Source organism: Lactuca saligna, chromosome 1, assembly GCF_052625555.1.
Source record: "Lactuca saligna cultivar CGN05327 chromosome 1, ASM5262555v1, whole genome shotgun sequence".
Taxonomy (NCBI): domain Eukaryota; kingdom Viridiplantae; phylum Streptophyta; class Magnoliopsida; order Asterales; family Asteraceae; genus Lactuca; species Lactuca saligna.
Window position 1 is genome coordinate 36,049,054 of NC_136417.1, and position 12,462 is coordinate 36,061,515.

General features: G+C 35.8%; 1 protein-coding gene across 1 annotated transcript; it reads right to left on the reverse strand.

Moving 5' to 3' along the window:
* Window positions 1-402: 402 nt before the first annotated feature.
* Window positions 403-2,234, reverse strand: LOC144997241 (putative serine/threonine-protein kinase PBL25). The gene is made up of 2 exons (XM_078957103.1): window positions 1,186-2,234; window positions 403-1,086 (listed from the first exon to the last, which is right to left on the reverse strand). Exons 1-2 carry the CDS (start codon window positions 2,092-2,094, stop codon window positions 505-507), a joined length of 1,491 nt encoding a protein of 496 aa, XP_078813229.1. The 5' UTR covers window positions 2,095-2,234; the 3' UTR covers window positions 403-504.
* Window positions 2,235-12,462: the final 10,228 nt, after the last annotated feature.

Genomic DNA, 12,462 nt, shown 5'->3' on the forward strand with positions numbered 1-12,462 from the left:
ACGGAGAAGTATTTTCGATGAAGCTCCGACAAAAGATGGACTGATGGTCGAAATAACAAGAAACCACCCGTGGAAATTTTGGAAAGGAACCAAATCAGAATACAAGAAAAAATGGAGGTGATGGTCCAAATCAACGATGCACTTAAGCGGCGATACCGTTTAGCGATGACGGTTAAGTTTTAACAGAGGCGAAGAGGTTTTAGCGACGATGGGTATTGCACGATACATTCTTCGAAGGCGTTGGATTGAGTAAGTTGACAATACCAAGCGTTGTCACCGCTAAAGGACCAGTCGCTACTATAGCCCTAAATTATTGTAGTGGCTTTATAAATAAAAAGTTGCCCAGGTGGGACAAATTTTGAAAATACAATGATTGGTACGACAAATGAACAACCTAGGAGGGACAAACAAAAAACTACATTGCTATTTTATAAGTTTGGAAAATACAATCACATGTAATTAGCATGGTCAAACATACTAAAAGTGGATACAATATAATCAAACTTACATATGCAACCAGCATAAACCTTGAAATATGCATTCCATTGCGGGTGCTATATGGCGAGTTCTATGTGACTTTTTGTAGTAGTGAGATTTCTCTTTGAATTTTTTATAGATCCAAGCGGGCAGATTTTTCTTCGGATTTTCGATGGATCCAACCTTAACATACTTACTCCTGAACATGATGTCCCAATCATCTAAGGCCTCTAGCTCAACCTTCTCGAGACCAGTGAGATCGCTATTCAAATCTTCCTCTTCAAAGCTGAATTTTGCAATGGCTCTACTGGCATCTTTCCCACTCCACTCTCCATAAGTACCACCTGCTCCGTAAAACATCCTGGCCGATGAGACATCATAGATCTGACCTTTGATCGCCAAAAGAACAGGCTTCCTAGGATCTCTACCATCATATGCTTTCAACTCCTCTTCCGACATATCATTATGCTGAATGATTTGCATATCCATGCTCTCTTCATAATTATTACTAGACACCTGTTCTAGCTCATCATGCATATGCATGTTTACCTCCGCATAAAATGCTGTGTAAAATATGAACTTCTTTTCCTTCTCAACCATATATTCCACCTATATATGAGATGTAGAATTAGAATATGCATGTGCTTATTAAAAAAAATTAGAGCAAAATAAGTAAATCCTATTATTTCTGAAAGAAGTATAGCTTACTTGACATTTAAGGGCATCTTTAAGTTGTTTTACGATCTCAGCTACCAGTGGACGTTCATTGTGATCTTTGTGTAGACATTGATATGCAGTTTTAGAGAACATTTCCAAACAATCTGGATATATTTGCTCTTGTAGACAATCAAGTACAACTGTCTGCAGCTTCTTTTCTTCATAGCAGCTTTGTGCCAATTTCGACAAAAAACGGCGATTGTCATCACAATTCGATACGCAAAGCCTTCCACACAAGACTTCGAATAAAATCACCCCAAAGGAATAGACATCAGATTCTTTTGTCAAGAATCCAGTATCCCCGTAAAGTGGATCGCAATACCCAGGAGTCCCTACTGCATGGGTGATAAGAAATGTGAACTCTTGGTTAGCAGGTCCGAGTTTGGAAAGACCAAAATCTGAAATTTTGGCATTCCAATTCTTATCTAATAATATGTTGGAGCTTTTCATATCACGGTGTAGCACTCTTTGTGTAGTGTCACCCGGATTGTGAAGATACTCTAGCCCACAAGCTGCCCCAATGCATATGTTTAGGCGTTGGATCCATGACAGATTAGAGCTACTAAGGTACTTGTCGAGACTTTGATTCGGTAGATACTCATACACAAGGATATTCTCACCACCCTCATCACAAAAGCCCAAGAGAGCGACCAGATTTTCATGTCTGTAGCGAGAAAGCATCATGATCTCTTTCCAAAACTCTGGGGTCCCTTGTCCAAATCTTCTATCTAAGCGCTTGGCTGCAACCATAATCTGATCACCGAAGTGAAAGAGCTCTCCTTTGTAGACCTTACCAAATCCACCTTCACTGATGTAGCAGCTGTCACCAAAGTTATTGGTTGCCAATTTTATAGCTTCTAGGGAAATTTTAAGGTGTGCAAACTCTTTTATTGAAGACATTTTCTATGATTTTGGTAGATATTGAAGGAGATGGGAAGAGCTCCACATACACAATTGGAGAGCAAATTAAAAGGCAAAAAGCTACAGTTTGATTCTATTTTTCCAGCGACTCCTTGTTCACCAAAGACTCATAGACGACCTAACTGCGTTTAGTTATTCACGAAAAAACCTTGCAGCTACCAATTATCGTCAACACGACAAACTACATGTACCCAACCAGCAGAGGCGGCTTCCCACAGAAAAAGATAGAAAATATATTTTTAGGGGCAATTTCGTGAATATTCAACATAATTTTTTTAAAGGAAAGGCACCGGAAGTGCAGGTAGCTAGCCGTAGCAAAATGACCGAAAAATAAGAAAAATAAAATAAAATAGATAAACAATAGGAAAAAGTGATAAATTGTTGTAAGTTTAACAAATATATATATATATATATATATATATATATATATATATATATATATATATATATATATATATATATATATATATATATATATATATATATATATATATATATATATAGAGAGAGAGAGAGAGAGAGAGAGAGAGATTGAGAGAGAGATCATATATTCACCGAGACCCAATAATTAAAAGTCGACAACTAGATCAAATTTTTTAATGGTGAGATTTTTTATCTCAATTTCATAACTAAGGTTGAACGGTATGGGTGAGAGAAAGAGTACGTGAAGCTTTTTCTCTTAGCTGAACATCATCCTTTGATTGAGGGAAAAGTGGTGAGGGAAAAAGGTGAGAGAGCCCATTCCATCATTCTCTCTCCTATTCTTATTGACTATTTTTTTAATCTTTTTTAATACTTATCAAATTATATACCTATTAAAAATTATATATATATATATATATATATATATATATATATATATATATATATATATATATATATATATATATATATATATATATATCAAAACTTATGTTTTTAATTCATTACAAAATGAATATAATATTTATAGGAAATATTTTTAAAAAAAAAAAAAAAAAATAGTGAGGGAAGTTTCCAACCTACTATTTGGATTTAGGTGAAAGAAACAAAAGTGAAGGGAATGGTTTTTTGGCCCACAAAAAATGAGGGGAGTTTCTCACTCACACCGTTCAGTCTAACAAAAAGTTGAATGGTGTATATAGGTTTTTAACAAAAATCATAAGGGTAGATTGTGTATGAGATTATCACACCCTTAGATATCAGATTGAATACCCTTTTTTCTCTCTTTCTCTCTTCTCTTTCACGTACGTCGTCCTCGCCGTCTCCTTTCTCTCTCTAACCATGACGTCTGATCTATTTTTCCCTCTATTGGCTGCAATAGTATCCTCGTCGGATCTGGAACAACAATCAGACTTGGTGCACGATTGTACAGCAATCGAGAGATGTATTGATCACTCGGTCTCAATCTTGATCCCACAATATGCGGTAATCCACAACTTACATAGTCTTAATGCCTTAAGACAAAATGTCTAACTTCCAAATCTAATTAAGAGAATGAAAACTCCTCACACGAAATCGTGGTGGCCAGAGGTTGAGAATATATAAGTTATAAAAGTTACACTTTACAACGTTGAACAATAAACAAATATACAACTAAGTACAACACTATTATTGTCTAATATCCGCTTTCAAGAAAAACGGTGGTGGACCAATACGAAGCCTTTCCCGAAAGAACTCAAACTGATGACGTGACAACCTTTTGGTGAAAATATCAGCCACTTAAAACTTGGTAGGAGAAAACTCGGTGTGAAGCTTTCCGGATAAAACAAGCTCACGAATGAAGTGATAGTCAAGTTCAATGTGCTAAGCATGTTTGTGAGAAACCGGATTACGAGTAAGGAAGAGAGCACTTTGATTATCAAACAAAAAAGTTTGTGGATCTGGTGGAAGCGCATGAAGCGCTCTCAATAAATGAGTGATCCAAACGACCACCCCGAAAAGCATAAACACCACATCCACGAGAAGTAACAGGTGGCCTCATGTGAGCCGAATAATTGTAGGAGGAGAGGCACTCCCGTGAAGGGAGCGCAAAAACCATTCATGGGCTTCGGCTTGTGCAAGAAGATCTTGGGTGGTAGTTGTAGACAGGGAGGCACAAATTACAATGCAAAAGTCTTGATAGACGGACCCAAACCACATAGGAACTAGTGGACTTTGTCTGGTTCCATTACAGGATGACCAACAGTTGGGAGTTGATCGTAAATATTCAAGAACCGACGACCAAATTCAGCAATAGAGGATGTTCCTTTGGAAAAATGACGAAGTTGGTCACGCAAAGTTCGAATACATCGATAGAAGAGTGGTTGTATGCTTCCTCAAGAGAGACCCGGAGTTGGCGGATAGTAGAGCAACCATGAAACATCCAAAAAATACGGTCCAAAATTTACGTTTTTAAATCATAAATAAAACAGTAAGTATCAATCATCATATAAAAATCATAAATCGTGTATCTCATAAATGTTATAAACAACTGTCAGTATATCAAAATCATGTGTCAAACATCAAAGTAAATCATCCCAGACTAGAAGTTGTGGTGTGTGTCATGCAGTCATCCAGAGCTCTTCCCTTTGCTAGCGGAAGTACTTAAAACCAAAACTTAAACTTGTATGCACGGAGTTCAGTGAGTCTCCACAAACTACCACATACCATACAAATAATTACATAATAGCATACATTGGGCCTTGCCCACTACATCCGGACCCACCTGGCATCGGACGAATCCGACATCGAGCCCTGCCCGGTATCGGACCGAAGTTCAACATCGGACTGAAGTCTGGTATACATATAACATATCAACAAGCATATAACATATACACATAACATAAACATATAAATGTTCCTCGGGCTTGCCCCGACATCAGACCGAAGCCAGTAACACAGAAAATATAACATATAAGTTAGACATTCATCGGGCTTGTCCCGACATCGGACCACAGCCCAGAAAAAATAAACACACACATGCAAGAATCACGAATGCATGAAGCATACAAACATTCATCGGGATTGCCCCGACATCAGACCGAAGCCTAGAAACATATAATCTACATCAGGCTAACCCGACATCGGACCTAAGTTCAGAATACGCTAACAAACATAAATGGGCGGACATTGGTGCCTTCGACCCGTTCCTACTGGAGGGAAATGATGGGTTTTAATACAAACAATCCTATGTGTGCATGCAACCCTAGTATTGGATCTATGTTTTAACTATTAGTTATACAGCTTTATGAACACCAAAAGAAACCTGGCATGCTACTATAATTTTCGAAATTCATATATAAAACTAGAATACATACCTTTTGTTGTTATATAGCAATAACAACTAGTTCCTTGAATTTCCTTAGCTCTTGAAAGCAAGTACCACAAGTGTAGTACCTCTAATGGAGTCACAAACACCATATGCAACTTGGATGAAGAGGAGAAGTAAAGGAGGCACCAAAAACGGCTGGAAACCCTAATGGAAGTGTTCTCTAGTTTTTGGGGCTTAAGGGTCCCTTTTATACATGTAGGCTATTAGGGTTTACAACTAGGAAACCCTAATTTGACTGCTTAGGCCCTAAGCAGCCCATGGACTCCTTAAACATATCCCTTGGACGATTTCTAATGGGCTTCCCATAGAATTCGTTCAACCTATATATTATTAGGTGATCCATAGCCCAATTATAATTATCTTATAATTACAACTTCAGTCCCCTAAGTTTAATTAATCTCTTTTAACCACAAAATTAATTCTTAATTAATTCTTGACCAATATTAATTAAACAATATGATTTCTCCTTTAATATATTATTCTCATAATATATTAATAAATCATATTTAAACCTTTCTCTCCTTAAATCATCCTACATATTGCTATGGTGAAGGCAACCCAAAAGGACCATGCTCATAATCGGGTCAAGTACATACCAAAACAGTTATGGACTTAGACACTAATCCAACAGTCTCCCACTTGGATAAGTCTAATAACTATTTTCCGTATGACTTCAGAACCTGATCAGCAATCGTAGCTTTCAAAAGCCGTTGTCAACTCTGATCTTATCAGATAGCGTGTCCTCTAGATAAGGGATTATATATTCCTCCATTCTCAAGATATCGTATAGACAAAAGACATGAATTTCAATCATTCTCTCTATACTGTTTCCCGGCATCCGATTCATGACGACTGATAACAGACTACAATTAAACACATCAACTTAGTCCCGGCTTGGCCAAGCGCTTAGGTGTCATCACTAAATCATCGAGAGGCCCACATATATCGCTTTTATCCCACTTTGGGTAAAAGGAATGGATAAACTTCGACTCAAATGCTCGCTTGCATTTACTGATCGAATCACACACAACAATAAGTTTTATAACACCAAGTTACTGGTGCGTTTACTTATTATCAATGTGTAACTGACCAACAAATAACAACTCACACGTCTCAGTTTCAAGAATATACAATATTATCGTCTCACTAATCATTCGTGCTAAAACCGTGAAGTGATCCAAGTGAGCGTGGGTTTAATCCAATACTTTAATCTTATCAAAGCACTCACGAACTCTGCAGCAAACTTGTGCCATGTCTAAACACTTCAGACAATCTACAGACAGATTCATGACAGTCTTTATTCATACCTACTCCCAACGTATGACCAACTGTGGATGTTTGAATAACCTAGTTATTCTGGAAGTCAAAACATGCAAATTGAAACATAACAACAATACTTAATCCTATATGGCCCCAAACTTGTGAGAGTAAATAAAACCCTTCTATTTATCCACCATATTGATTACTCATTATTTATCATTTAGTGTTTCGGATAATCAACTCATTACTTGAATTATACCAACAATTGTCCCATGCTCTAAACATGCACACTTTGTTTCCTATGGTCCATGCTTTGTGAAATAGATCACCTGAAAACTTTTCCAATGATGCTCATTTCATAATTCCTTAATCCTAATTATTAGTGTAAGAACACAAGGTTCTTGCCACTACTAGAATATGCTAGATTCTAACATTTTATGCAACGATCCCTTTGCAAAAGTCACCAAGACGTAGCTAATGAAATTACAAAGTACTTTCTTAGAAATTGTTACAAGACAATTCCATAGATGTGAAGTCTCACATTCAAAGTACATTCCTTTGAACATCCTTCTTGCATAAAAGTTTCTAATCTAGGCATAGACTCTCAATATCCAACTCCCAATATGGAAACATTTCCACATTTTCCATATGACAACTCATTCTTAATAGAATCTTATCTATTCATAATAATGTCGATATGGTCCATCCAATACCATACTTCCAACTACTTACAAGCGATCAATCCTCAGCGAACTTTGGATCGTCCTTTGATAGTTGTTAAATTCTTTCAGTCAAAACCAATTCTATTCCTTTTTCCCTCTTAATGCGCTAGACATTTGGAAAATTTTAGAATGGTAAAATACTATAGCATTTACAATCGATCCTATACCCGAAGCGTATGGGACACGATGCATAATGTCTTACATAAAGATATGATACTTTACCAATCTTTTGCCATAATATTTTATGTGTCATGTTCTCACAATTCGAACTATGAAGAGGGATGCCGTAATCATAATCGAATTTTAAGAACACACAATGTATCCTTTGACTGAAAATATTAAAATTTCTTAATCTAAGCTTTAGATTTTGAAACGGAGTATAATATTCTCTCCCTTAATTATAGCAAAACAACTTTTCAACCCATGCAACTTTGCAAATGGAATCTTTGTTTTTCTATAATTAATATTGCTAACTTGCAATACTCGCCATAACAATCATACAAGCATAACACTTATGCTCCCACTATCATGATGATTATCATATAAGCATAACATTTATGCTCCCACTAGCTTTGACATGTATTCAGAAAACAAATGAACTTCCAGAAAACAATGCCTATTGAATTTCTGAAATTCATATTTCTAATACCAGATGCTTCGATAAGCCTTTATCTAAGCTTCTTAACCTTATACACCTTTGCCTTAGATAGCTCATATGTGTGTTTAAACAATTCATAACTTATGTTACTAAGTTCCAAATGTTGAAACTAATTGCCAAATCTCACAATTCGAACTATGGAAAGGGATGCCGTAACCATAATCGAATTTGAGAATACAATTTTCACAATCGCTATCTTCTTAAAATCTCTCTTAGTGAAAGCATTTCCTCACAGTCATTTTCATGAAGGAGGGAATCTTATAACACTTAGATTTTATGGTGTATGAGTTCCTATCCATGTTAATTTGCCAAAACCAAGGTTCGCGACAAATCCAAACTCATATGGATTGAACTTTCTTAATCTTGATTTCATGCCCTATGGTAACACGAGTGCCCACCATGTCTTCCAAGTAACTTGTCCTTACATATCAATGTACTTTCCATCGACTAAGGCTTTAGTATGTATTCAAATGAGAACTCATATACACAATTAACTCAATTGGAATGGCACAGAAACAAAATAATGTCAGCACGATAGATTGTAAACCTCAAGTCGTGTGCTAGTGATGATCGATAAGGTTTATTCTTGATTTGTTCTTGAAACTTTTCAAGACCATTAAGACTCCCACTGACTTCTTGACATATAAGATTCTCTTGTCAAGAAACATTTCTTGACAAACAAATATTCAAGAGTTAGTGAAGCATTTATCAAGACAAAACACTTCACACAATTGGTCCTAGTTGGTCTTTGTCTTATCCAAGACAGCACAACTTACCAATTTCAAATGTGCAAGAATAAGAAAACTTTTCCAAATTTCACATTTGATGAGTGTTATAAACCTACTTAAGACTTTTCACTCAATGTCACAATCTTGACTTTAAGACTTGATATTGGAACGAAGTATGATTGACTTCTTGATTTAACCATTTCTACAATACTTGATTCCTCTTCTTAGACATGCAATTGCACTAAGACTCACTTAGAGGATCTATTGAGACATGGTTCTTAATCTTTAAGACTTATCATAAAACACAATAAAAGGTACTCTCCCTTCTTTCTAGAAGAGAGAAACTTTTATCTTTCTGCCTACTTGATTCTTCTTTATTCGTTCTACTATTCATTGAAACTCTTTCAATCAATCTTAGAATTACACTTAATCTTATAAGTATAATCACATTTACTAAACTTTAGTAAATCATGACGAATATCTTTGTCACTCTTGTGGTGGACTTGATCAACGCACAACCTAGTGTACTTGATCTCCTAGTCTTTCAATTGACACTTTGCCAAAGAATTAGTCTAAGTTTCCCAAATGTGAAAGTTTTCCATTCATCATACAATACACATTGCATGATTCCAAGTTTCTGTCCAATTGAAACTTGGGCGATGAGAAAGTCTCCCTATTTGGTACACTTTTGACATTTCCATAATTAAGAATCAAATCCATTTTGCTAATAATAGAAGTACATGAACATCAATTTTTCATATATTTCATTGTAAGGATAAATAAATAAGACAAAATCAAAATTTATTTTATTGCGGAAAAAAACTTGTCCTTACAATGCAATTCAACTGAAAAACTATGTTAACAATCTATTGTAACTCCAAGTTGTAGCTCAAGAATCCATTCTTCAAGTAATGCGATCGAAATCCATTTCTTCATGATCAGATTCAACTCACTTCTTTTCTCAAGCTTCCTTTCTTTTCTTCGATCCTACAAAACATCAAAATGTAATCTTATCACATCATGTATTAAGAATCTAGAATAGGAACTTAAAAGAGTTAGTTAATGGATTTTACCTGAAGCAGAGCCATACGTCTTGACTCTCCCATCTCTTAGATCTCTCAGGTAATTAGGGCAGCTTCGTCTCCAATGCCCCTTCTCTTGGCAATAAAAGCAAATAGACTCCTTTGGAACAACACATCGGACAATCACAGACTTAGTTCTTTCTGGACTTCCAATGTTGCCAGTGTCCATTGAAGTTTGGGAGTTTGATTCACTAGACAAATTTGCTTGACCAGCACGCCAAATCATTGCTGATTCAGCAGCTATAAGCAAATAGGTGAGATCAATTAGGCTCACGTCGTGGTCCATCATATAGTACTCTCTAACGAACTCACTATATGATTCAGGAAGTGACTGAAGAACCCAGTCAACAGCCAACTCACTTGAAATCTCGACACCCAACATGTTTAACCTATCAATGTATGACTTCATCTCTAAGACGTGCGCACACACAGGTTTCCCATCTTCGTGTTTACTTGCCAAAAGGGCTTGAGTGAGCTTGAACGTTTCAAGCCTTTGAACTTGTGGGTCAGGGGGAATAATTGGAGGAGGTGGAGGAAGTGAAGCATGACTCTCATTTCCTTGATCGTATCTCGGAACATCATCTTCATTTGGAAAGCTTGTTCCAAAGGATTTGGGAAGACCATTGTAAGATTCAGACATCTACAAAATGGGAGAAAATTCAAGTTAAGTTGATTAGAATTCTTGATGCAACACCCAAATGAAACATCAAGCTAGGATCCAACGCAATACTCTACAACCTAGAAGAGGGATGCCGTAATCTAGTTGCAGAATATTTGAAGGTAGGTAAATGACGATTTACCAATTTCCACCATGAAAAACGAAAAAGAAGTTTAAGTTTTAAATGAATTGAAACTCCTAGATCTTTTGAGACTCATTGAACTCTTCAATGGCATGTTTAATCTCGATTATGCCCTACTATTCGTGACTGGGATGCCGAGGATCACAAACAAGGTGTAAATAACCATACGAATCACGTGGTGCACCCAATGCTACTATCACCTAATCAATGTGCCGGTTAGCCACACACGCTCCATTGATCTATAATAAGCATCGAGCCACCCTTTGCCACCAATGTCATCCCCAAATTAGTGTGCCGGTTAACCACACACGCTCCACTAACGTTTGACAAGGGTACGAAGTGTAATTCCATGGGTTAGCATACAATTTCACATTTTGCCTAAAGTAACTATGATTTGGGAATTTGAAAAAGCATTTAGTTACTTTGTACTTCATTATACTTATAATGGAAGGTTTCTGTCCTATCTTACCCGTTCGGCTAACGACCCTCCACTAGTAAAGAGTGCGGTGGGTAAGAGTGGATACCCATTCAATCGCCATTTTATAGGCAATTTCCTTAAACACCCCTTATAGACTAGTTTCGTGAATGAGGCCTACTAATGGTAAGACTGACTTTTTAGTTATACATATATAATATTAAACTTTTAATGTTATATATAGTATAAGGGTGTATTTTACACTTTTAAAATACTAGGTGGTTTAAATTATACTTTTAACTAACCAAAATCATTATGGATTTATTAAATCTCTTTTAATTATACACTTAATTAATTTAATAAAACCATAAGGGTTTAATTTGAACTTTTCAAAATCAGGGTTTTGGAATTTAGACTTTCAAAATTAACTTTTAATCAACAATTTAAATTCCAAAACTTGAGGGCAAGTTTTGAAACTCTTCAAAACAATTAGGTTTTAATCTCACTTAAAATTTTCGAATTTAAGACATTTAAATTAAAATTTTAAATATTAAAACTCTTGATTTAATAATTACCATAAATTAAACAATCAATTTAAATTATTAAATCACAAGGGATTATCTAGATCATGAGGATAATTACCAATTATACATCTAAGATATCCTAATCCCTTGAATCCCTCTCTAAATCTCGAAAATAAGGGATGGGATAATTCAAGATCTTTAATTACCATATTTAACAATTAAAAGATAATTACAAGATATGGGATTATCCAAATCCCTAAAATTTAGGATCTAACCTTGCGGAAGGAGGTAATTTCGAAATCCAAGGGTTGGATAACCCTAGATTTCAAAATCTTGGAGGCTAAGGAAAGGATTTGGGAAACCCTAGCAAAAATCGCCATCTAGGGTTTTGCAACCCTAATTGCGAAAATTACCTAGCCTTTAGGGTTTATTAGCCATAAACCCTTTTGTGTCAAGTTCACAAATTTGAATAAAAGCTAATTGAAAACAAAAACCAATGTCTCTGATACCACTGATGGGTTTTAATACAAACAATCCTATGTGTGCATGCAACCCTAGTATTGGATCTATGTTTTCACTATTAGTTATACAGCTTTATGAACACCAAAAGAAACCTGGCATGCTACTATAATTTTCGAAATTCATATATAAAACTAGAATACATACCTTTTGTTGTTATATAGCAATAACAACTAGTTCCTTGAATTTCCTTAGCTCTTGAAAGCAAGTACCACAAGTGTAGTACCTCTAATGGAGTCACAAACACCATATGCAACTTGGATGAAGAGGAGAAGTAAAGGAGGCACCAAAAACGGCTGGAAACCCTAATAGAAGTGTTCTCTACGTTTTTGGGGCTTAAGGGACCC